A 26,758-nucleotide genomic window follows, 5' to 3' on the forward strand; every position below is an offset into this window, starting at 1 on the left:
AGGCCTGCACAGCCCCCGTGGTGCCCCTTGCCCGCGGGTGCCAGCAGGGACACGCAGAGGGGGGGACACAGCACTGGGACGGGTTGTCCAGAGGGGTTGTGGAGTCTTCTTCTCTGGAGAGTGTCCACAGAGGTTGTGGAGTCTCCTTCCTTGGACATAATCAAAAGCCACCCGGATGTCATCTTGCACAACATGCTCTAAGTGATCCTGCTTGGCAGGGCGGTTGGCCTGGGTGATCTTCAAGGCCCCTTCCAACCTGGCCCATTCTGGGACAGATGTGGCACCGCGCTGCTGCGGGGGGCTCAGCCCACAGCGGGATCCCCACCAGGCCATGTCCCGTCAGTGGGTGCCGGCTGATAATTTTGCTGGAACCTTCTTGTGTCTCCATTTAACAGGAAGCACTCAGGGCTCAATCATATGTGTAAACTCTCCAACACTGAATGAGTGCTGTGCTTACCCCCTTGCCTGGTCTAATATCCCCGTTTAATCCATAGTTGACTTTGGATACTTAAACTTTGTGGTAGAGGCCCTTCTGCAAGAAACCAGAGGTAAAGAAACGCCTTCCAGGATGTGTGAGGTCTGCAGGGGGTGAATCGGCCCCAAAACCAAACACCCCAGGCCAAGATAAACATGGCAAAAAAAAAGTAGACATGGGGATGGGGGAAGATCCCAGTGCACACAGACAGCGCTCTGGTGTGCCAGGCCCACACATTCCTTTCGGAGAGGCAAGAAGGGGATCGAGATTGACATCATACATCCACAGATAGGAGAGGGGTTAAAATATTTCCAGATCACTGAGTTTCTTAGTCTCCCGTTGTTCTTTCAAGTGTCTGTCACGCAGCTTTGTTAAGGGCACTGCACAGCTTTTTCTAGGTGAGAGTTCATGGATGAGCATTAAACATTTACGCCCTGTTCACAGTTTGGTGTTACCCTCGTTATTACTTTTTAAAACACCTTGCGAAGTGTCTCGGGCAGCTAAACCAGGATATTCCAGTTCGAAGTGCTTCCTGCCTGCTTCTGCACCGAGGATTAAGTCCTCAGCAGCATATCCCCTTCCATTTGAGGGTTTAGCTTTTCATGTCTTTTTTGTTTTGTAAATTACAGGTACTGTCCTGTTGATTATGAAGTATTAACATAATTACAGTAATTATGTCAAATGATGCAATGCATGTAAACATGTAATTAGCATGCAGGGACAACACTGAGCAAAGCGATGACAACATGCAATCATGCAAAACGCCTTATTCTACCGGTCATGTGCAGCGACACGGGCTTTAGAGCTCAGTGCCTTGATTATTTCTTTAGAAGGAGGTTTTGTTAGAATGTTTTGCTTCCTGCCCTAGCTCTGGAAAGAAAAGCATACAGAGAAAACACCATATTGCTTTATTCCTTGGTGTGTTTATACGTGCAACCCTCTGAATGCCCCCCAACTTACTGTATCTGATTCCCTTTGCAATACTCTAACTCTCTGTTTGTTAAAACAAACAAGTGCCCAGACAGCCACTCACATTACACTGGAACTTTTGAAACTGCCTGAAAACTGGGAACTTTTCAGATGCTGGAATAGAGCGAGCTGTTTTACAGTGGCTGCTGCCTCTGGCTTTCCTTCTCAGAAAAGGCAGTGAGTGGCCCTTAGTCCTGGGGGCTCAGGGCAGTAATGGCAACACGGGGGCTCTGAAAGCACTGTTGATCTCCATGCCTTCGTGATGCTGCTACAGTTCTTCGTCAGACCAAAGCTGACAAATCTTACAAGTGACCAAAGCCAGAGGCTGTGGTTGCAGAGCCCAGGACCATGGCTGCGGAGCCCGGGCTGGTGGCTGCAGAGCAGTGCCCAGGTTAAGCCTCCCCCAGTTCAAAAGTGAGGGGCAGAAGGAGATAGGGAACCTCTGCAGCGAAGGGGCTGCTTGGTTTGCTCATTTGCATCTCAATCCCCACAATGCTCTTCCGGCTACTCACAGCTATTCCATAGTAGTGCTCTTGGCTGAGATCTGGGAACACGCTCAAAGGGTGAGGCAGCTTTTGGATGCACTGAGCTGTTTTCTGTTTGAGCTGTGAAAAGCAAACATCTTTTCAAGAGAGAACATTCAGAACAGTAATTTTTTGCATTTACAATTCAGAGAGAGCAAAACTTCACCGAAATCTGGGAGGAAAATATTGTATAATGTCAAGAGGAAACATAAATCCTCTGCAGCGAAGGCTTCGCACTCCCCTGAAAACAGCAGTTGCTGAATTACTGCACTGGCCTAACGTGGCAGGACTGGACATATGGGCTCTGGAAACAGCTCTGTGCACTCAAACACTCGAACCCCAATAAAGCTCCCTCACCTTCCTCAAGGAGCAACTCAAAAGATGAGGATCTACGCAGTCACTCAGGACACTTGCTTCCAAAGCCACTTTGAGTGTTTGCTTGTCACAGCTACAAACCCAGGCACAAACAGCGGTGACTTTAAAGGATTCAGAGAGCAGGAGGAGAACCTGTTCGAGGAGAGATGGCTAATTTGCTTTAGCACACAGATACGCACATTCGTAGAAAACAAAATCAGGCGGTGATTAGAGATGGGCTCAAGCTCAGGTCTGGATTTACATTTTCTTCAAAGCACGGCTGTGTTTAGATCTGGGGTATTAGGGACAAAACTCTCCTGCCAAGTTGGGAACCAGCCGGAAGGCACAGTGTAAGGGCACTTTCAGTTGCAGGATTTTGGGTTAAGCACATCTCAGATGAACACGCAAAGCTGGTTTAAACAGTGGGGCAGAGCTAATCTGTTGAAAAGTCTCACTCAGCATTGCAGTCCCGAAGGGAATATATACGGGAGAGCTGCAAACTCCTTGAGAGCCTTGCTGGTCATTACCCAGCCCGTGTGTTGGTTTCGACATGCGTCCCCGTGTTTTGCAACTCCCAGGCAGCTCCCTCTCAGCTGATTTATTTTCACGCTACTCAGCTTGCGGGAGGTGAATCAGGTCCTGTGGCAACCCAGCAGAGCCGGCCGCCAGCGTGGTGGGCAGCCCCTCGCTGCCTGCACGAAGGGAAATCTGAAACTTTAAGGAGGAGGGGAAGGAGGAGCAGGAGGGTATTTTCTGGGAAGGCGAAGCCATAGCTAAACAGCACGCATGGCAAAGCAGGAGGGAGAAGAAGTGGTATAAGGATTCAAAGAAGTCATGGAGAGGATGAGAAAATTAATACAGGAGCGATAGTAAATAAATAGCATTGTAAGGTAAATCCAGCAGACAGACAGGAGTAGGCAGACTAATGAAACTGAGAGAGGTTCAGCAGCTGAGTGAGCAGAAAATTTAGGGGAAATCTTTTCATTTGGTGAGCAGGGACAAGTGCCACTTGCTCTCACAGAATTAAAATTAGCAGTGAAAATACTTTCATCCATAATTGCACCCTCCTGCTCATTCCTGCTTACTTCTGTTACTACTAATATCCGAGCATAGTTCCTATTACTCCTAAACCACTGCCGCTCACATCTTGCTTTTCTTGGCTTTGGTTTGCTTGTTTGTTTGTTTTCTAATGGAAAACTTTGGAATATTACAGAAAACAACAGGTATTTAAAGGAAACTAAGCACATTTTCCTAAAGAAGCTAGCGTTAACTGCACACGTAAAATCAAGCTCTAGAACGAGATTTCAGATGGAAAAGGGTCAATGTGAAAAGAGCATTTTAAAGAGCGAGGCAGCATTGCAGAAGTGTTGGCAGAGGGGGCCGAGGAGCGCCAGGAGCAAGGCTGCCACGCAGGCAGCTTGGCAGCAAGCAGCTGCCCACTGCACTGGCAGCTCCCGCTGCAAGCCCGACGGAGCTTCTGCCTCTGGATGTTTGCGTTAGCATCCCCAGCAGCTCCCACCCAAATCAATGCATTTTGCTGTCAGCACAAAAGTGAGGCTTAGGTGTTTTCAGCGTCTAATTGTCCCATAAACAGAAAAGGTCTGGAAAACAAATATTATTTGGACATGTTAACTGCAAGACCTAACATCAAAATAAATAAATTAAAAGTGGAGATGCCCAGACTTGTGATGTGGCCAAACCAGTAGGTGTACCTAAAAGTCACACCTATCGGCTCTCAACGCATGAGGGAATGTGAAAACAGTGACGCTACCTCTGCAGGCAGTGAAGTTCATTTACCTTGAACACTTAAAAGATATTTAAGGCAAATCAGTAGTTTGGCCAATATATAGATGTGGATATTTTATTTTCTAAATTTCTACACTTCCAGTTGCTGGCAAATAAATGTTCCTTTGTCCCCGTGGCCCTTATTTCCATCTCATGGGTATGCAGCAGGGTAAAGCACAGGACTGTCCATCGCGGGGGTTGAAGTGTGGCAGCCCCAAGCTCTCTGCTTCCCTGTGTCCCCCCGGTGCCCAGGCAGAGCGCAGCCCCTCTGCAGGACAGGTGGCTCAGCCCAGGTGGGGGCTGCATCACCTTCTGCAGGTGCCAGCCTCTCTTTGCTGGGGCAGACACTCATGGCTACACCACTCTTCATCTAAGCCCCCCAGCCAGCTAAAATACATGCAGGCTGTGGAGGCTAAATAAACTGCAATCTTGGTCAAAGAGTCCCAGGTAGAATAAGGATTTAATCTTATGCTCTGTGATAGTGATAAAACTGTAGCTTTAGGACACCAAGGACCATTTTCCCAGAACACACAGCTTGGTTTTCATCACACTAAGGGCCACAGCATCACAGTAGCAATGGTTCCTGTGCTTTTCTCTCCCCATTTGCCCCCTTTCAAACACCTTGAACTGTTAAGCAACATGGCCCAGGCAGACAGGAATTTGTGTTTTACCCTGTGCACATCAAACTGAAAAGCAGTGAAGGGAATCATGTCTGGACCCAAGCAGCCTATTGAGAGGATCAAAAAGGTAACACAAAGCACAAAAGATGGCTAAGAAACACAAATCATTTGCCATCCCACACAGCAATGCTGTCTCAGGACCCGGGGACCCAGGCAGAGGATTTAGTGCCTAAGCCTAGAGACTCCTCTGGGTTGCAGGCATTAACTCATGCTTGCATGCCTGAGACCGGATAAAGCTGAAGTCAAAAACAAAAACCTCTAAGGAGGCCTCAGCATATTGTTGTTTTGGGGATAGTCCTGCACATTTCATCCACAAAAATTAGTGTTTTCTTTTCATTTCACAATAACCTAGGTATTCAAAAAGCCTGCCAAAAAGTACTCAGAAACTCGGTGCTTAATCTGAGAACTTTTCAAGAGGACCAATTGTTTCTACCATCTAATGAACATAATTTCCTGTTTTAGAAAACGTAATTTATGCCACTGGTGAAGCTGATATTTATCTTGATGCATATCCTCTTGGCTGGCTTAGTTTTTCATTTTCTCCAGCTCCTCCAGCTTGCATGCACTCTGCAACCTGTGGGCTCAGCCTGTGCAGTCAGCAGTACCTCAAACCTATCTGCAAGTTTCCAATGAGCAGTGAGAGAGCCTGATAGTAGTCAGTTATAGGAAAAACAAAGCTGAAGAGAATATTTGTAACAGTGGTCTGAAAGCAAAAATATTTTTCCCTTTCTGCTTCAGAACTTAGACAAAACTAATGCAAGTTACGCTAAACAAATCCAGCCCTTGCCAGGATAAACAAACATTTGCAGTGTTGTTTGCTACATGCCTGTCATGAAATAAAGACACTGACATGCATTTTAATGCAACTCTCCAACAAATTGTGAAAAAATAATTGTGCACTGTGTATTCGTTGCTAGGTTACGAGAAGAGAAGAGAATATTTTTGCAGACATGATGAACTAACAAGGTAAATAATTCAACTTAATCATTTGCAAATTTCACACTTAATTTTGAATAGCAGACCTTTTCAGAGCCTGGACCAACCTCAGATCTGATGACAGCGATTTTTTAGAGCATGGCTGACAAGCTTCCATGAGCCACATTTGGCCCATGGGGTAGTTTTAATATGACAAACTTTCCCCCAAACACAGCAGCAGTTTTTTCTAGAAAAAGGGCAGTGAAGTTTGTGTCACTGTTGTTAACAGCACACATTTTCATTTCTTCCTAAACTCAGTCACTCGCTAAGTGAAAGACTTCTTAGAAAGTATTGCAGCATTAGCAGAGAAAAAAATAAAAGATCTCTCTGTACATATCCAGTCTGTCTGCACAGAGCTCTTATCAGCGACATTCTGGGAGACATACCACTAATTCTGATTAAAGCAGATCAGGGATTGCCTAATTAATCCATAAATTCCGACTTTATTACATATTTGCTTAAGGAAAAATAGTGGATCAAATCACAGAATCAGATGTGCACTGTTCCACAAAGTAGGGTCCTTTGTGCTGCTTTGTGGCAGTATTTGCAGGGCAGAGGGATCTGAAGGAGGGGGCAAAGGGCCACGCATCCCTGGTCCCCTTTAGCACCACCGAGCTCAACAGCAAGAAGACCCCTCCAGAGACCTGAAACTCAGAAGAGAGTCTTTCTGTTTTTCAAAGTTTCCAGATAACAAACAATACATCTACTGAAAGAGTTTCTGATTTTTATTTATTTATTTAGGCTTTTTCCTTAGATCAAAGCATGTTTTGGCTACAGCTGCTTCATTAGGCCAGATTACACTGTCATTTAGGTGCCTACAAATGCGACCACGGAATTGCAATGGTGATTAAGTAGGGGACTGAGCATAAGGCAAGTTAAGTTCTCTGTCAAACTCTCTACTCAGTTCCTTGCATGACCTTCTGAAAGTAATTTCTCTATATTATGATTCTGAATTTAGCCAGTGGGGAATTCTGAAAATCAAATGACACAAATTCATGTTGTCCTGGTTATTTAGCATCGTAAGAGCAGTGGCAAAGGCAAAACAACACGAAAGCCTGAAGGAATGGTAACAGGCCTTGTTGAGGCTAACAGTCTTAATGTGGCATGTCCCAAGGACAGTGGCAAGCCATGAACTCTAATGAAAACTGGCAAGCAATGACGTGCAAATTAGAAGGTATCTTTACTCCAAAACACCATGACGCCAGAATAAATTTTCATATTTTTAGTGGATGCTGTGGTCAACAATTTTTTTTTCTTTTAGTGCTTTTGGGAGCAGTACTTGTATATTAATTCTATAGTTTCCTAGGCTGCTAATTTCAGATAGGAACATTCAAAGTATATAAAAACAGCAGAAAGGAAATGTATATATGTGTATATACATATATGTATCTCCTGCTTTCTCAGACAGGATACGGGCTGAAAGTCTGATCAAATCCATTCAAGAGTAAAAATATTAGTGTAAAGCTTTGAAGGAAAGGGAAACCTCCCTTCTGTTGATTTCACTAGATACTCATGGTCCCCAGAAGAGCTGCAGGAAATCTCTTGTTAGGTATCAAAATTTCTCATTCTTCTCTTCCTTAGCCTCATGCTCACAAGACTGGGTTGGGCCTTATGGGGACCCAAATGCTTGAACAGACACGAAAATCTGACAGTCTGTATTTCTTTTCCCTAGTGGTGACCTAGCTTATGCTAGTTAACATGTCTTATAAGTAGAATTCTGGAGTTCTCATTCATTATTTAGATCAGGTGCTGTTTTTAAACTTTCCTTCTTTTAGACTGCAAGAAGGAGATTACTCTCTTCCATATCAGAAGATTTATCTCTTATCATTTATCAGACATCTTTTTTATCTCTTTTATACAAAAAGGACAGATCATTTCAAGAGTAAAAAAAGTTTTTTTTTTTTTTAAAAAAAAAAAAAGTAGAGCTAACACAAACTGTTGATTATCTTTGTATCTGTAGTTCTATTATCTTTGTATCTGTAGTTCTATTTCATTTCATGCCTCCCTCACTTCACAGTACTATAACCTTTTTGAATTGCCCTCTGTGATATCCACTCCTTCACTGTTGACCATTGCTCACTTATTCATTGCTTGTTGGATCAGCTGGGCACTTGCACAATCCAGCCTTTGTTATGCTTTCAGACAGGCTGCAAGCCACAATATTGAAGCAGCACAAGGACTGTTTCCTCTGCTGGTATTCTACTTCCCTCGCATTTAGGAAGGCAGCATCCTAAATGCATGGAAATGCACATAAAGCAATTACAGCCATAATTCATTTAACAGTTCTCATTTAACTGGTTACACAATGTCTTTTCCCCTTTAATTGTCATAAGAGAGTGGAATACCCAAAATTATGAAGAGTTTTTCCAAGTTGGTTAACTGAGAAACAAGTATTTGCTTCTTTAAACAGTGCGTTTGAGTGCAGGTTTATTTAATGAATTGGTAGATGATGGCTGGTGATGCACAGTTAGCAGGGATCCTGCAAGAACTGCTCCCTCCAACCAGTTAATAGGCCCAAACAAATTGGAATGTCGCTTTCTAACTAATAAGCACTGACAATAATGAAGAGCAACTGCAGGGATGGTGGCAAGATAAAGGAATGTACATACCAAGGTTCTGCAACAGTATGAAATGTCAAAGTTCAAGTTTACATGCATAATAACCACAACTGACACATGGGTTTTTGGGTGCATAAATAATTTGAGAACCCAAGACGAGGACATTAACAAATATAACTTTATACAGTTGGAGGTTTTAAAACAAAAATGAAATGTTTGTGTGCATATACAGATGTCCTAGTATTTAAATATCCATAGGATCTGTTTCTAGGCCAGTGCTGTCACTGGATTCGGACACCTAAACACCCTTGAGCTCTGTCTCAATAGGCAGAGTATTGGACATAGCACAAGAAGCAATGTTAGCAAAATGTTATTTTTAGTTGATTTCACTTGAAGTCAAAATGAGGATCTTGGCTTCCCACATGATGAAATTAAATCTCTCTCTCCTCTCCCTTTCTCTCTCTTAGTAGGAAAAGAAAAAAGTAAAAAAAAAAAACAAAACAAAAAAAAAAACACTTATTTGGGAAGGGAAAGTTTATATAGAAGTTAAGTAGCTGGGCTGATTATGGAAAAAATAAGAGTATTCAGCAGAAGTAGAGTAAGGATTTTGTCACAGGGAGGGAGAAGCAGAGTCTTTTGTGTATGGTGGTTTATTGCAGGCTCTAATGGCATCAGGATGATGTTACCAAGGAGCTTCTACACAATGAAATAATTTACTGTCATCTCTTATATCCTGCTAGCACAACAATGTGGTCTCCATAGACCTGTCCTAAAGCAGTTGTGATAGCCTAATTCCATTTGTAGTGCTCTGTCACAGAAGATGTCATGACTTTATCTAAAAAATACATACTTGAAACCATTGTCAGCTTATTCACACAGAATTATTGTGAATTAGTAATGTTTTTTAAGAGGATTATTATGCAGTCAGATCTGTTGAGGTCTAAAGGGCTGCTGGCCTTTCTTTCCTTTCTCACATGTCCCAGTGCTGGCAGCTCCCACCATCCCCAGTGCTGTATGGGGCCATGGCTTCTTCTCCGCTCCCCTGAAGCCAGGAAAAGCTGCGGGGCTGCAGCCCTGAGAGCCTGGGGGTGTCATCACCTCCCGCTCCCACCGCAGCCTCCACTTCCTCCAGTTGGACACAAGGGCCCATGAGGAATGTCGCTGTCATGAGCCTGGATGGGACAGATGAGCTCACTCATCCCTCCCACAGCCCAGGAGCCACGTGCACTGCAGGGGAAGAGAGTGACAAGTCATCACAGATACCCCTTGCACAGCTTTTTGGCTTGATCCCAATATATCTTGGGGTTCCCAGGTTAGCAGCATGCTTGTCAGGCTGCTCAAAGGCCTTCCTGGCCTTGAGACCAGTTACAGGCAGAAAAGAAAGCACACAGAAATGGGGTAACAGCTTTTCACTGAAAGAGAACAGTTTCCTGTCTTTGTTCTGCTCACATCTGGTCAATTTTTTGACAAGAATTGCATCTTTACTACTCTTTTACAACACACAGCCAATACAGCTGTAAGGGTGTAAGCTGCTCGCTAAAGTAGCCTTTGTGTTATCAGCAGAATTATTAACTTAACTGAAGCTGTAAAATCTGTTTTACTGAAGATGTATGAACATCAGAGAACTTTGCATTTCATAACCCAGGGTAAGTCCAAAGAACTGGCATTTACAGGAACATGGAAAAGCCTTCTTTGCTTGAAAATCAAACAACACTGAAGTGGAATTAGTGGCAATAAACTGTACTTTAAAACCCAGTTTTCAGAGTAGCTTAGTACTTTAAGAATGATAGAAAAAGATATAGTAAGATATGATATAATAAGATGTCTTTTATGGGGTAGTATTAAGATTTAAATAACCTATTGAAATCTATTTTTGATGTAGAGATATTAAGTAAATATTGCCATGTTCTCTAGAGCTATACAATTCTTGTAATCTTTTCTTCAGAGGCCTTTGGTTAATCCATCATTCAAAATGTTATTAATTTCCGTTCCTGTCTGTATGTCATATAAAGATGTGCATCCAATACATTGTCTTGTGGATCTCTGCATATTATACACGTCCCAGTTTCTGTTATGTATACATTCCTTTGTAGGAATATGATTTATTTCTTTAAGCACTTTCCCATCTTAAAATGTCAGATGCTTCCTGTCCTTATATACAAAGAAGTTTAGCCTCCCAAAGGTATTGAAGTTCAACAAAATTCTCACCGTGGACAATATGAATTCAGCAGTGAATCCTTGGGAATTATACAGTTCCACCTCTTTACCTCAGCTCTCTAGTGTAACTTTATTTCATAAGTGCTTCACACTTCAGTCATCAAGAAGATCAAACAGAGGCACGGCTTTGAAAAACAAAGAACCTAAACTGAACTTTCTAAAGGTTTACTCTTCTTCAAGTAGACACTTTGATTCTCAAGAGTTATCACTTGTGGTGCACAGGAACTTGTCAAGATTAGGAAAATGGGATTTCAAGGCCAACTTTTATCTATCTTCGTTATCTGAATCTTGTTATCTCTTGTAAATAACATTTTTCCCTCAAATAACTTACTTATAAAACTTTTTCGGTAAGTAAGGAAATTACCATTATTACTTTACTGGGTTTCAGATTGGTTACTTAATAACAAAACCAAACCATATTAACCGAGGTGGTTATACCACAAGCAGTTGCCTATCAGAGGACTTTCTGAAACAGCTTCACCAACTAAAAAGCAAAGATGCTTCATTATTGCATTTTTTAAATGTGGTATCATATAGAAACATTCATTTCAGAAAAGACTGCCAAATGAAAGTCTAGCTTTGCATAAGACTGATTGATTATTGAAGCACTAGGCAAAGAACGTGCTCTGTCAAAGAACCGTGCCTCTCCCTTTTCACTGCTGTGAGGAGTTAAAGCACCTCCAGCCTCCAAGCCATAAAAACACACTACCCATGAAGGTATACCCGGCTGCCTAAGCTGCAGCAGCTAAGAGAAGCACTCAAACAGAACAGGGAAAACCTGCACTAAGTTACAGCGTGGCCCAGCAGGCTGCTGAGAGAACAAGAAATGAAAGTGCATGCCGGGTGGGATGACTGGCAGTGGTCAAGAAGAGCGTAGGCTTGGGGGTGTGGACTGGTACTGAAATGAACGGGATCTTTCCAGTTCCCCCACAGAGGTACCTAAGTCCAGTACTCAAGTTAACAGAATATTTATGACATTTGCCAACTCAGAAAAACAACCACAGGCTTCTTCAGATTGACTCATTTAAAAAAAAGAAACAAGCAGCAGCAGTATCCTCTGTAACGACAGCTAATGTTTCAAGAGAGAAATGTATCACACAGCAGCTCTTCTCCTAAAAGCAACAGCGTTTTTTTCAGAGGTTATTCAAACTCAATATGTCTAAATTATAAGATGTTTTCTTTCAAGCAATTAACCCTGCAATTTCAGCAGAGCGTTTGAAGTCTTGAGTACACAGGGAAATTGGCTCAAGCAGGTCCTAGGGGCTGGTCCCCACTAGTAGTAGCAAAGGAGGTGAAGGCCAAAGGAAGGCATTAGTAACACTTGTGCAACTCCCTTAACAGGGTGTACGCATGTAACTAATTGGAAAGCAGTAAACAATTCTGGCATTGAAGCACAAAGCAGATAATCTCACTCACACTACCTCGGTCATTTTTTTCTCATGTGGCTGCCTGGAATAAAACTGCTAAAATACTGTTTCCCTCATGCAGAAAAAGATCTAGGGGATATAATAGATCACAAGCTGATTAGGAGTCAACAGTGTCAAGCCATTGTGAAAAAGGCAAACACGGCACTAAGCTGTGCAAACAGGAGCACGGCTTGCAAGACGTGCAGTAATCCTGCTCTGCTCAGCACTGCGGCAGCCCCAGCAGGAGCACGGGGCCTGGCCCCGGGTGCCCTCCTCCAGCCGAGATGCAAAGGGCCCAGAGAGAGTCCAGAAGAGAGATGAGAATAAACAGAGGTGTAAAACACCGCCAGCGAGGAAAGACCGAATGAATCCGATGCGCATAACCTAAACAAGAGGGGGGAATGTAACAACAACTTGCAAACACATAAATCATGGTTGCGGAGGGGAAGGGAGGGACTTGTTCCCTGTGTGCGAGGTGGATAAGGAACAAGAGATTTGGGATGGAGTTTGCAACGCCTAGCAGGCAAAGGAGGGGTTAACGGAGGCATTAGTGAGAAAGCAGCTGAGAAGGCACACAGCTGCAGGGGAGAGAAACACTCAGGAGAGGGCTATCAGAGGACTCTTAAGGAGGGGGGGTCCTCAGGCCCTCTTAGTGGGGGAGAGGTGCAGGCTTCAAGGATGTTGGGCTGTCTCTTAGTGTGTTGGTTTAAGAGATTCTAGTCTTATCTTTGGCAGGTTACTGGCCTGGCCTCTTCTTTTGTATTGATTTGGTGTGCTTGATTATGACAGTAGGTATTCCTTTTAGGCCTCCAAGAAAGCAGTGTAGGATGCTAAGTCTTTATTTATATATATATATTTAAGTAGAGCTTTTCACATCTGGTCTAAAATGTGATCAGAGTACTGAATCTACTAAAGGAGGAGAAAAAGAGGATGATTTTTGCCTAAGGAAAAATATTTCAGTTTTTTACTACTACCAAAGGACTTCAGCTGAGGAACTGTACCTTGGGGGCTGAGGCCCATTTTTCAGGGAATGGAGATGACTAGCAAGAGGCTTCTGTATAAAAGGGAAGATGTTAGGCAGGAGGTTCAGGCTTACTAGCTCTAAAACTAGGAGGTGATGAGTTCCAGGATCTTTTTGCTGAGGGGTGAGGGGGCAAAGATCTTAACCAGGCAAAGTTCAGGGGGCTTTGAAATAACAGTAAGATCTAGGTCAGATATTAGGGAGTTCTTTCTAAGGGTAAAGATAGCAAGGATTAGAATAAATTGTCTGAGGATGTTATGAAACCTCTATTATTGAAGGGAAGACTTTGAGAATAGGATGGTAAGTAGCTCTGAGGGAATTATAAAGCTGATCCTATCTCAGGGCAGTGGGACTGCTAAATGAGCTTCTGAAGTCCCATTCTGCTCTATAGTGCTGTAATGAAGAATATTGTATCTCTTTTGTTGCCACTCAGCTGTGATGCTTTATGAAAATGACAGCATTTTTGGAGACTAAAAGCATTCTTTGAATAGAAGTGGTTTCAAAACTATCTCTAGGCTGAATATTTTACCTACTTTATTGAATTATTCTTTCAACATGGTGTGCTCTGGGACTATTACTGAAGCTTGTAAATTCAGAGACAAATGTGTTAGAAGAAACCCCTATACTTGCTCATTCTGTCTTTCCAATAAATATAAAAGTTGCCATTCTCTACAATACCAGACATCTTTGTACAGATAATCTTCTCCCCCCCCCCCAGTTAGGTTGTCCTTTGGAGAAGGACTCAGCCCAAGACTATTTGCCCTAAATAACCTGAGTGATACCCTACAGGAACAGTTTTTGTTGTTGTTTTGTTTGTTTTTTAAATTCCAGTGAAATCAATTGCTCTGTGCTTACAACTCTGTAGGTCTAAGTTGTTCATGCTATAACTAGTCTGTGCCATATTTGAAGTGACAGAGTGTAATGAAAACAAGGTAGCTTCCTAGATATATCTTACCACTTAGATCAGGGAAAAAAAAAAATAAAAATCTCTTTGATAGCTGAAGTGTCCAGAACTTGCAAGCTCACAGTAATGATCCTAAAGAGATGATCAGAAATAAAAGCTGAAGACAAGTATAAGGAGACATGCCTTTGCTTCAGCTAGAACTGCTACAGAATCAACTGTTTGCGTGCTGTTCCCTACCACTGAGAATTTTCAAAGTAAAGCAATTGGAAGTAAAACTAGGCTCAAAGCATTTGTGCTTGCTTCTAAAAAAAAGTCTGTCATGGCAGCATTAGGAGACCTCTTTTCATTCTGACCCACATGAAAGAAGAATAGGCACTGAAACAATGAACTGTTGTTTTGAAAACAACTTAGTTGCCCAAGAACACAGAAATTCCTGGTAGGTTTTCAAAAGCCAGTTAGGTAAAGGCTCTCAGAGTGGAAGTTAGACGCCTAGCTTGCATTGAAGTCCCACAGAACAATTTTTTCATGTTTGTGGGCCTTTAAATTTCTGTCCAAAAACCTCCAACATGAGAATCCCATTTTAAGTAACTTTATTTAGTTACCCTCTGTGGTCAGCTACAGAATATAACTTAGAAAACATTTATGGTGGTTTTGATTGGTTCTCTTTCCTTGGGGAAGGAAGCAAGGGGTTTGCTCTGGGTTTTGTAGGCTGGTTTGCATAATGAGGCATTGGTCTCTGACTAGAACTTTTGTTTGGTTCAGCGTGAGTAAAGCAATACCCTTCTACACTTTCTTAGATAAAGCAAGGCATGCAGGCAACGTAAAAGCGCTAGCAGTCTTTGTCGCCAGAAAAAAAAAAGAAATGATCATATTTAGCAATGCTGTTCACAGCGAGATTAAACCAAAGCTGGATGGAAAGAAGCTGTGTAGATAATTTGAAATAGATTCCGAGGATGAATTACTGCTTGGCTGTCTTCCGCACCTCCTCAATTCTCAGATTTGTGTGCCAACAAACATTTTAAGATAACTCTGCTCTGTTTGCTCCTTGAATTGTCTAGCTGTTTAACAGGCTCTTCAGATAAACAGGGGATAATCTCAGGATTTTGCTCAACAAAGATTGCTTTGTGCAAATTTTAAAAATTCTGAATAGGTTGTTGTACAGGGCCTGGTCTCGCGATCCCTTTTAGTTGTGAGTACTTTCAAGGGAGTAAGTGGTTGCACAGTCATGGCTGGAGTAAGTAAATGATCAATAATGATATCATTACCATCAACTAATTTCATTTTATTTTTTTTTAAGGTTATTAAAAATACAATGGTAGCACCGAACAGGACAGTCTTAACCAAGGGAAGTACTACGGACATAGACACAGGGAACAAACAGAATTAAAGAACATGTGGGGAAGTGCAGACGTTTATTTAAGACATCAGCGCGTCTCCACGTAGTCCCTTCAGCGCTGCCACCACGGGGCCAGCACACCCCTGGGCTGGGCGAGTGCGTGGGGCAGCCCCACATAGGCAGCAAGCGGCAACGCTTGAAAACTTTAAGACGTGCGACAGGGGGCTGCCGGCGGCCGGGACAGCCCTCACGGGCCGGGCTCAGCCCCGGGACCGGGCCGGGCCAGGCCCCGCTCTCCTCAGCGCCTCGCTGCTCGCCGCCTCCTAGAGCGGCGCGCACCACCCCGCCGGCGCTTCCGGCCTCTCTGCAACCGCCCTCGTCTATCGTTGGTCCTCCGGGCCGTGGCGGCTGCCCCGGGCCTGAGGGGGGAGGGGGCTCGGCGTTGGCCCCGGGGCTCGGCCCCGGGGGGGGGGGGCATTGCGGCGGGGCCGGTCCTGAAGAGAAACGGCCTCCTGCCTTCCTGCCCTGCCTGCCGGCCGGGAGCCCCGGGACAGCCCCGCCTCCCCCGGGGGCGGTGGGGCCATGGCGGAGGCGGGGGGGGCGGCCGGGAGCCCCCCGGCGCGGCCGGGTTGCGGCGTGCAGGTGGTGCGTGGGGCTGGGGGCTGCGGGGCCTGCGGGCCTTCGTCGGGGTTAGGGGGGGCTGAAGGCAGACGAAGGGTTTGGAGCGGCTGGGGGGGATGGCGGAGGGGTGGGTGTGCAGGGGCTGCGGGGAGAAAGGCAGCGGGATGGGTTTGGAGGGGCTGTGGGGACGAAGGCGGTGGGGGTGGCGGTGGGGGTGCTGTGAGGGAGGAAGGCAGCGGGGTGGGTTTGTAGGGGCTGTGAGGGAAGGCAGCGGGGATCCTCGAGACCTGGTTGGCCTTACGGAGCGAGGCGCTGGGCACGGTTGGTTACCTGGGTTTGAAAAGATTGCCTGAAAACTTTCTTACGAAGCGTGATTCTTCTCCCTGGAAGGTTTTATTTTTAATTACTTTTTTTCTTTAGCAAATATATACATGTACCCAAATGTATACACGTACCGCAGATATGGTTTGGCAGCAGTTTATATAGGTTTAGCGAGGCAAACATTCTTGTCCTGAAAAAAAGCAAAATATCACAGATTATTAGGCAAGTGAAAATGATGAACTTCATAGAATCTCAGAGCCTAAAAGCAGGTCAAAGCTTGTGTCCTAAAAATCTTCCTGGGTTCATTTAAAGTATTCCATGTGTGAGGTTTGACAAAACCAGCTGGTTTCTGCCAACAACCCTGAGTTTTTAAAGGGTCTGGAATTATAATATGAAAGCCATCATTTAAGAGTAATAGTTTCTGACTTCAGTGATCTTCAAGATCTTCAGTGGTGTTAAAATGTTTTTATTTTTATTTATTTTTAAAATTTATTTTCCGCATTCACATATGGAGATTGGTAGGAGCCAATGGGACCTGCATTTTGCTGAAGCTGCAAATAACATTTCACTTTAGGGTTGTTTATGGTGTATGCCCTCAGTAGCAGAGGTAACACCAGAAACAAGAGGCTTCTTGGGTGTAAAAGTGAGTTGCACAGTTTCTGTCACTATTTTTTTATCTCACATCTCTCCAACCTTGTGATTGATGTATTGTTTTTCAGTAGCGTAGCTGAGGGAAGAAGGAAAGTTTCGTTGTTGAGTAATACATTGGTAGAAGAAACAGGATTGAACTACCTGCTAATCAGTTAGCATTCTGTCATTTTTCCATACATCAAAAATCACTTAGCAGAGCAGCCATGAATCATCTTCAGCTTAGTCAGGGCAAAACGACTTCACTAAAACCACCTAAAATCACTTCAGGCGTTATTCTAGAACTTTGAAGCCCAGAGGAAATCAGGTAGTGTCACAAATCCAGATCAGTTCATAATGCTGTATTTTAACTGTTGTGCTCGGCTGTTAGGCCATGAAATGCTCCTCTGCTGGATTTTGCTATAAATAAGTCTCAGGTAATGAAAGAATAATTCTGACTCAGTTAACCTTGTAATGACTAAAATACATTAGCTATGTACAATTCACGTCCCTCTGTTGACTCAAAATTATTTAAAAGAGCATTATGTGCCTTTTTCATTCTCTACTGTGGTGACAGTTTTCAAATATAAAAATGCTGCCAAGAGAACTCAAACAATAACCTGTGCTGTGAGTGGGCAGTAGTAGTTAGCATCAACTGAGCAAAAGGCTTTAAGCCATTAGGAAAACTGTGTTCCAGGTCTCCCTTAGAGACCTGCTTTTAGAGATGGCCTTAGCAAGGCTGGTGTTTCCCGCTGGAGACTGTGGTTTGTCAGCAGTGACAGAGCTGTTTTTGTTTTTGTCCTGGGACAGAACATCTAGACAGGATCTCTTCAGGCTACTACCAGGTGACTTTTTTCTACAAATCTGCACCTGTACATGAAATTTTGTGTCCAAGTTCAGGTTTTTCCCTCTTTAAATGAACCAAGGTGACTGGAGTGCTTTGGTACAGGCACACAATGGTAGAAGTCAGTTTATAGGTACCCGGCTTGGGGCAAGTGCCAATTGCCCCTTTTAAGCTTGGCGACGAATATACAAATGAACTAGAGAAGTGAAAAGTTAAGCTCTGTGCTACATTTCTCTTTGGCCTAAAAACAAAAAAAGAAAAAAATGTAAATGCAGAAAAACAGTAAACTGATGAAGAACGGTAGAACCCAAGGAATTTCTTTAGTGTCGTGTGTTAGCAGTACTCAGGCATTTTAGTCATATTGCTGTGTGCAGTTATTTGTATGGATTTGTTATTTTTTCAAGTTTTACATGGCAGCATCATCAGCAATTCAGCAATTGTGATGGGCAGGTAGCTTACTGTTGCTGTGACAGTTGTGCGGAAGTAGAACTTGCTCACAGGAAAATGTTCAAGAGCATGCTAATCTGTTATTAGTTGCTCTGTTGAGATCAGAGTTGGTGATCTCAGGTACTTATGGATTGCTTTTATCTGTGCTGCCGTTAAAGTTCTGCTTTTACTGTTTTCAGTTCAAGCTGAGCAGAAAAGTCCTTGAATGATGATTTGCGCTGCCGCTCTGACTGAAAACAGGAGCTCACTATGGAAAAAAAGTAAAGAAGTTCCAGTTTTACAGTTTTCAAACCAATGTCAAGCCAGTTTGTGACAGTATAGTTAAAATTGTACTGAGTTAGGTAATTAAAAAAAAAAAAGATGAAGAATCATTGACTGTTCTGGATGTCCAAAACTGCATTGGAAAAAATGGAGAATACTCTTCTTTCTGAATGAATATGTTAGATTGGTTAGTGTGAACATTTAGGGTCTTACTTTAATTGCAATCTAAATGTAAGGGATATTAAAATCCTGAGCAATTTGGATATACTGGTTTAGGATCTCAGGCCTGCTTATTTTTTGAAGTCTAAATGCACTAATGAGCCATAGTGCTGAAATAATCTTTGTTGTATTTTTTTGTATTCAACTTGACTTTTTTTTTTTTTTTTTTTTTTTACCTTGTCCTTATTTTACTTACTTATCTCTCTACAACAGAGGTCAAAGACTTTCTTTGCTTAAAAATGTAGATACCTTTGCCTGTACTTGTTTTAAATACCCCTTTTTCCTGTCACAGCATCCTGCCCAAAATCAGGATGTTCATTCATTTTAGACCAGTATATTTTTCTTTTGCTGTGAAATGCTGTTAAGTTTTTTTATTTGTTAGTCATTGTTACTGTACATTGTGCTCTGCGATACCGCAGTGTACATCCATTGTACTGTGTAAAAAGAAAGAAAAAAACAAAACCAAGAAACCACTCAGTGTGCACAAAATGTATCTACCTCCTAATGTGTGCATTTGTGTGTGTTTGCACGATGTGCGTGTACTCAGCTGTGCCCCAGACCTGTAACAATTCCATTTCAGTGCTCTTCTGGTAGCTTAAGATTCTCCCATGCTCACAGTAGGAACTAATGGTCTGGTTCTTCCAAGTGTGTGTTTATGGTTACACCACACGATAAGGAGTTTGAGTTCTGTTTCTAGGAACTTCTTAAAACGTCCCGTGAGACTTTTTACAAGTTACTTGGGCTCTTTGCCTTAAATTCCCCATCTATTATAAGGCACCTTACCAAGTAAGGTTTGGCCTCCCCCTTTACAGACATTGCCCTTGTACTGTTACTGAGGCTAATTTCCTCGGACTGGCATGCTGTGAATGGAAGGTATTATTTTTTGAGATACAGAAACAATTTGGGGGGTTAAAAATGAGAATACTGATGAGTACTTAAACAGAGAAATCCTTCATCTGTGATTTCTAACCAATTTTAAAATGAGTATTTCAGTTAAATTTTCACACTTCATGTTTATGGCGCTGAAACAACAGAGGCTATAGGAGGAAAGCCTGTAGTTGAAATGAGAGATTAAGGAACTATGTCATAAGTCCTCTTCTAATTTGATAATTTGATATCAATTTTAGATAAAACCATTTAAAAAACTTGTGTAGAGTCCAGGGATTCAGGCTGAACATATAATATCTCCAGTTAGGTAATAAGTCAGAAGAAAAAATGATGAGTAAGATCTATTAATGGGAGATAGAAGTAAAGAGTGTCTTATGAAATGCAGGAATACTGGAAGCAAGTTAGTGTCGTGTTATAGATGGCTTGTTAGCATTTTTCGTTCAGTAGTCTCTTGTTTCCTTGGAGATCTACCAAAAGTAGAACTCAGAAAATGTGAAGTTTGAGAGAGGTGAAAGCAAATCATGTATTTAAAATAAAAATAAAGGTATCTTGCCTACTTCCATATTCTTGTGATCCCTTTTTGGTGAAAGTTAGTTTCAGAAAGATCTGGGACTTCTCCTTTTTAATGAATATTCTTGTAGTGTAAGGACAAAAAATAGTGCTCACTGACTTTTTTTTTTTTTTTTTGTAGTCTGTCATTGTGCCTGTTCACAATAGTGAATGCTGGTTAGATGAGTGCTTGAAGTCTGTCCGGGAACAAGATTTTAAACAAACCATGGAGCTGTCAGTTTTTAATGATGCCAGCAAGGTGTGTTTCAGACCTTATTGAAAATCCTGTCCAAGCCAATACTGTCTCTGATAGAAATTTTTATTTTGGCTGTTTGGTTCACCACACAAACTAGAATAGCTGCACCTCTGTCATCTTTTTTCTAGGACAGTTCAGCTGAAATCATTGCAAAATGGAAGATCAAGTTGGAAGGTGCTGGTGTTCCAGTAATCATCGGTAGCAATAATTCGTCTCAGCCTCGAGGAGGTATGTAACTTAATAGTGCTTTTTAAGAGTTAGGTTGCTATGATAGACATCACTGTTTTACTTTGAGAACTGTCTTAGTAGCCACTTGCATTGCAATGGAAAAAAAACACATTGGACGCGGAGGTCTGGAAAACAAAAACTCATTCCAATTTAGAATTTGGCCCTGTTGTTTTTGGCTCCATAAGATTTGTTTATATGGCCAGGAAAGAAGAACTTGGCTTGATACTTAGACTCTACTCAGCAAAAGAATTTTGTTTAATTGAAGTGTACACAATGTTGTTAATGCTTACAATTTTACTGTGGCTTTCTGATATTTGATTTATCTTCAGAAGATAGGTCTTAAGAAAAAAGAAATACAAGATTTCTTACAAAATCATTTAAAAAGTAAGTGCTTGTCAGGATTGTAGAACAGACCCTGAAAATGTGAAATGAAGACTAACAAGCAAAATTATGTGAAAAGGTTTATTTTCCTCCTGAATCTCAGTCCTACTTCTTAGTCACTTGAACAATGTCCCCCTTTCTCAAGATACATTCCTTGGAGTAAAGTCCAACTTAATAAACAACGCAATTTAATTAAAAGTAATAGATTTTATTTATTTATTATTTATTTATTTCTTATTAATGGCTGTGGAAAAACTTGGCCATGTTCTGTAATGTGGAGATGGCAGGTTTCTTCCTGCTGCCATTGCAAAAATCTACTGATTTAAAACAGTTAAATTTGTGGTCCAAGCCAAATGGAGAGGTGGTTCTGGGGTTTTGCAATTGGGCTGTAAATAACAATCATGTTGGATTATGAAGTACTTTGCTGCAGGATGAAGATACAGATGGTGGGATATGAACTGTAAAACTTCTGTGTTTTTAATTTTAATCTCACTCTTTTTCTAAGAAGTGGAGGAAAAGCCAGTGTTCGCTTTTGTTAAAGAGGCAGAGGCCTGGGGTGAAATGGAAAATGCATTTTTGATACCACTTTGATCAGATCAAAACAGAGCTTTAAAACAAGTTTTGATGTAGGAGCTAAAAACTCGCACTAAAACTCCTTGGTATTTACACAAGAGGTTAAACCAATATGTGCAGTGAGCTACCTGGCAGGTCCGTAGTGGGATTCCCTATTGATTTACATGCTGCTGCAAATTGCGTTTAGTCGCTGGAAGAGATAACAAACAAATCTTGCTATCAATTTTTCTTCTTTTTTGTTTATGTTTGGGCTTTTTTTAGAAGCCAATCTTGCATAAAATATAAAATAGAAATAAAAGCATGTTGTTCTTTGAAGAAGCTGATGTTGAGTGGCATTAAAGTTGGAGGATCATGACTGTATTCTGAAGATCAATAAGAGGACGAAGCAAACAGAAAACTGCCCATATTTTTATGGGAGCTGTAGATGTAATATTTCTGTCATTCTGGGTTTTGTGACAATGAGTAGCCAGGTAGGAATTAATATAAAATTTCATCCAAATTTGTGTCTTTCAAGAGAATCTCAATTAAGAGACACATTTTGGTAACACTGTAACACAACATCTGGTAAGTTTGTTTTTTTTTTAACACAATATCCTGTTTGTAACTGAAAAGAAACCCAGATTTATAGACTAGTCAAATTGGTCTTACTATGGAAAAGCCCAGTTCTGTTTCAGAAGGCTTAATTTTCATCCCATTGTTGAAACACAAATAACTACGAGTTTCTGAACTGAATTCATCTGTGACTTGGTGTAGGCCCCTGGCTTTATTTGCTTTCATTTCCTTTGACTATAGACTTCTTTAAAGCTTTTTTTTTTTTTTTAACAGTTGTCAGACCTAGCAGTACTGAAGTATAGCAACATAACTGTTACTATAAAAAAATTTAATGTTTTAACCTTTCTAGCATGAACTGTTGTTGTTTTGACAGTGCAGCTTGTAATATTAGCATTGTTGAGCTGGTGATGAGACAAGGTTGGTAGAGCAAATACTTTTGGGCAACTGATAAACCTGGAGTTAAACAATGTAAGGAATTGCATGTATTCCAGGAAACTTATTTATCTTCCTTTTTTTCCACCTTAACTGCTGGCTGATCTGTGTTCTTTAAAATCTTACCTCTTTTAGTAGCTGATGATCTAAAAAGCTAAGGAGGTTGTGATTTATTGTTAATACCATCTTGTTATATAGTTTCCATTTTAATAAAATATTTCCTATGTATAAAGTCTTGTTCCAAATAGACTTGTATTAATGGCATGTGTAAACTAGTTTTAGTTTGCAAGAACACAGGTGCAAGGTTTTGACAATTATTTATGGTAATACTCCGAAGTCAGTTCACCTTTGCACTCCAGGAAACTGAAACTAAGTTTGAGTTGTGAACTACAATGAGTATCCTGTGCCATTAAAGAAAGATGTCAGATTAATTTTTGTTTTAACATGTATTTGCCGGTGTTAGGGTAGCTGAAACCTGAACAAATCTTTAAGAAATTGTTGGAAGAGGGCACAGCTGTGAGCATTGTTTTAAATAATAGTATGAAATGCATAGTTCTTTTTTTTTTTTTTTTTTTAATAAAAAAAGCTTATTCATGTGGAAGTCACTCTCAGGTCACCATTAAAATGAGGACATCTTTTCTTCATGGTTGTTACATTTTAGGAGCAGGTTACTTGAAATCCATAGTATTTGTTTGCTTTCAGTGATTTACTTTTATTATGTTAAGGACTAGTTACAACTGTAAGGAGTCTTTCCTTTAATAGAAGATGCTTTAGTACAGAAACAATGTACTAGTCAGGCTTCACATCTTCAACTATTTACACAAGATTAGGATTTATTTCTGATTCTTTTCTAACATGTAAAAGAAAGGGGGGGACCTAGAAAAAAAGAAAGGGTCACTTGCCTAAAAAAAGGAAACCTTTTTCTTTCCAAGAGTAAGGAATGTTAATATCTCACTGAGGCTTAAGTTTTTACGGTTGTAACCATGGTAACAGGCTCTTTTCACCAAGTGAGCAGGCCTTACAAAACTCAGAGACCTGGCACAAACATTTGATTTTCTTCAGTAGAGTAATATTAAAGAAATTCTTTAACTCATGCCAAACATAGGATTCATTGTGGTGAAAACTTTAATATCTGGTTTCTTCTACAGGGAATTATATCTCATTTTAATAGTTTTTAAAATATGCATATTCTCTGTTTAAAAAAAAAAAAAGCTAGTATAAGAAAGGCTTCAGGATGGTTTCTGTTTTAATCTTAATAAATATTTTCCAACTCTTTTTCATAATGAATATTTAATACGTTGTTGTTGTTTTTATGTGTTTCTATTTGAAAACAAGATCTGAGGTATTTCAGAAAGTTCATGTAGTAATCTAACAGTCGTCTTGTAGTTGTCTTTGAATCTGCTTCACTTTTTTCTTCATTATTGATTCCTTGGACTTTGTTAGTTTATACTGAAGATGGTTGAAATGTTGGAGTGTATACTAATGGCAGGATTGAAATGTAAATACAGGCTGCTTTACAGCTGGTGATGGTATATCCGAGTATTGATTTGATTGATGTTGGGTCAAATCTTGTTCTATCCTGTACTTTTTCCTCTTTCTTTAGTAGGGACCTCTGCAGTATTAGGGTTTTTCTTGTTTGGCATGTTCAGACCTGCTAACTTGCATCAGTTGTTTCCTACTAAAATCACTCATGCCAGGATCCAGCTCTGCTGTTGTGCAAAGTACTGACTTTGCCAGCTGCTTTTTTACTGCCAAAAGAAAAAAGAGAGTGAGAGTAACTGTATAGATGAGATTAGATATTCATACATGTATAAACAGTTGTATGTAAATATACTGTAAGATAATAAATCCACGAAATCTACGAAGAGGAGAAGTTAAGGTAAATCAAAGACGCCCACAAAGTGAGAATTAAAATGTTTGAAATACATAAGAATAAAACAGTTACAAGGAAGAGCCTTTATCAGTACTGTTGCTTTGGCAGTTGATATAATGTTCCTTTGAGGCAGTAAGAAATGCAGTCATAAGTCTTTTTCTTTACTTGGACAACTTAGCAAGATAGCCAAGAAGCAAGTGCATTAAACTAAGTGAACCTTTGAGCCCAGTTAAATTTGTGTCCTGAGCAAACTTAAACATGGATCTCACAAAAGGAGTAGAGAAGGCTTTTGACTTTTTTGAAATGCCAAATCAGGAACTTAAGGAATAGTAATATTTAAAACTACCGGACTCCGTGTCATGGTGAGATGTTATGGCTTTATCTTTCCAGTTTTCCCATTAAAGAATAATAAAAATCAACACAACAGTATTACATATCATTGCATCACATGGTTAGCAAGTATATCAGAGCGATCTTGATCTGTATTCTCTGAGTGGGTTCCAGAAATACTTTAAATAAAGCTTAAATGCTATATGTATATATTACCAAATGGAATTTCTATAGGGTTTTTCAGGATAATGCAATATAGCATGGTCTTGTAATGCTGAATGTGACAAGAATTCAAAGACCAGAAGGTACTTAGGTAGGCCTTGTCTGCATACAAGAAGCGATCCCAGGTAAACCAGCTTACACTTCTTCCTTGCAGATGTGTTTCCATTGCTGAATTCATCTCACTGCTAGTTGCTGCAGTTCCTTCCTTATCTTTGGTTGTGTATTCCTGCTCCCTCTTTTTTTTTTTTTTTTTTTTTCTTTTTCTTTTCCATTTTTTTGTGGCTTTGCCACTTGGTTGACCCTCCAGCCTCCAGTGCTGTCATCTGCTTCAGAAATTAAGCTGACAAAAAAGTTTTCTTCTAGTTCAACTTCCTGAAATGGCATGGTAAAAGAGCCTAGATTGTCATCTGACTGAATTTATATTTCAGGGTTATGATTAGAGATGAATATGTGTATTCAGCTACGTTTTTCATCATCTGTATGTGTACTGGATGTGAGGCCTAGATAGCTGGACTCTTAAATACAATATTATGTATTATCTCTTTTGGGAGGGGCAGTAAAAGTTCAATTCTGCTTGGTGATAGAATTTTGACACATACATCTGATTAACCACGCAGAGAATAATACTGAAATTAACATACATTTTAAATTTTTAAAAGTTACCTGGTTTAAAATACGGAAAAATCTGTATTTTGCTTGATACTGATTTTTGTACTTTCTTTGGTCTGTTCCTGACTGCAGTAAGCTTAAGAGAAATTCAAAGGTAAAAGCTACGATATAATTTTATCTTTACTTTCTCAACAGTTGGATTTGCTAAAAATCAAGCAGTAATACAGAGTTCGGGAGCCTATCTCTGCTTTCTGGATTCAGTAAGTTGATACATCATGTTTGACTCAGTTTTGTCGATAAGATTGTCTCATCATTTTTGATGTCATGGTTGGTTTGCCTTAAAGACAAGCTCTTTAGAGGTGGTTGGGTGTTAAACATGGTGGTTACTATTTATAGCCCTAAAGTTGCCTTCCAACCTGTAGCAAGTCCCCAGCCTCACGCCGTTCTTTGATCCTATGGCATTTCACAAGCTTTTGTGAGCAGAGTTGGGCAGGGTTGCTGTTTAGCTGTTTTTAGGATTTTTGCTTTCCCACGTGCTTCAGAAAATGATATAGATGAGAAACTAAGAGCTAATCTACTGGCTTTTTAATGCAAAATAGGAGATGTCTCATCTCCCATCTTGCTTTTTTTCCCCTTATCCTTTGTTGTATACCTTCTGTGAACCCATTCAGCTCGCTAACCCACAGATAGCTATCTGACTTTATACAGCTTAATATGCAGTGAAGGGTTTCACAAATGTGCATAGCTGATCTGAGGAATGGTGCCATGTGGCTAGGATCAGGCAAAAAGAGCAAGACCTTTAAGGCTCACTGATCTTGTGTAATTTTACCTGAAGATTGATTCTTTTTCTCTGAATTGGCTATGGTTTAGTGTAGTTCTAGGAGGAAATGGCTGCAGGAAGTGTAGGCTTTCAGGTAGGGCACAAGTTAACATTATGATTGTCTGTGCTCATTAGAAAGTGGCGTGATCTTTTTCATGAGAGTAGGGAGGTAAACTCTACAGCGTTATAATCACACAGGTTTTAATTTGGATGTTCTTTCATTTTGCAAACTCCATTTGTTGTACCAGCTATGCAGATTTTTTTTTTTCCAACAGTATACTGTTGCAAGACCCAAGGCAATTTTGGCATAAGTTTCTTATCTTACTATTTAGGAAATTAAGCTCTGCTGTTGGCTTTCCTGGCCTTTACTCTTGCTGTTATTAAATTATTACTGTATATATCAACACTTTGCCTTTTTAAAAGAGTATATTTGAATTTATCCTAGCTTCCTGTTAGTGATTTTTTTACAGAGTATATTTATATAAATCTTTGTGTACAAGT

The 26,758-nt window shown here is 40.9% G+C and overlaps 1 protein-coding gene across 6 annotated transcripts in view; it reads left to right on the forward strand.

The window, feature by feature from the left end:
• Positions 1–15,395: 15,395 nt before the first annotated feature.
• The window catches only part of B3GNTL1 (UDP-GlcNAc:betaGal beta-1,3-N-acetylglucosaminyltransferase like 1), a 127,517-nt gene continuing 116,154 nt past the window's right edge, over positions 15,396–26,758 (forward strand). For 4 of the 6 annotated variants that reach the window (XR_004755142.1, XR_004755143.1, XR_004755144.1 and 1 more), the window contains exons 1-4: positions 15,398–15,849; positions 20,124–20,240; positions 20,366–20,465; positions 25,633–25,697. Coding sequence is in view for 2 of the 6 variants with exons in the window: in XM_035342382.1 (XP_035198273.1) it covers positions 15,787–15,849; positions 20,124–20,240; positions 20,366–20,465; positions 25,633–25,697 (345 nt within the window). In the remaining 4 variants the exon portion in view is untranslated. Of the gene's footprint in view, positions 15,850–17,299; positions 18,325–20,123; positions 20,241–20,365; positions 20,466–25,632; positions 25,698–26,758 lie in introns of those variants that run through there. The other 2 variants (XM_035342383.1, XR_004755145.1) reach the window with 2 other exon arrangements.

This window comes from Oxyura jamaicensis, chromosome 18 (genome assembly GCF_011077185.1).
Source record: "Oxyura jamaicensis isolate SHBP4307 breed ruddy duck chromosome 18, BPBGC_Ojam_1.0, whole genome shotgun sequence".
Classification (NCBI taxonomy): Eukaryota; Metazoa; Chordata; class Aves; order Anseriformes; family Anatidae; genus Oxyura; species Oxyura jamaicensis.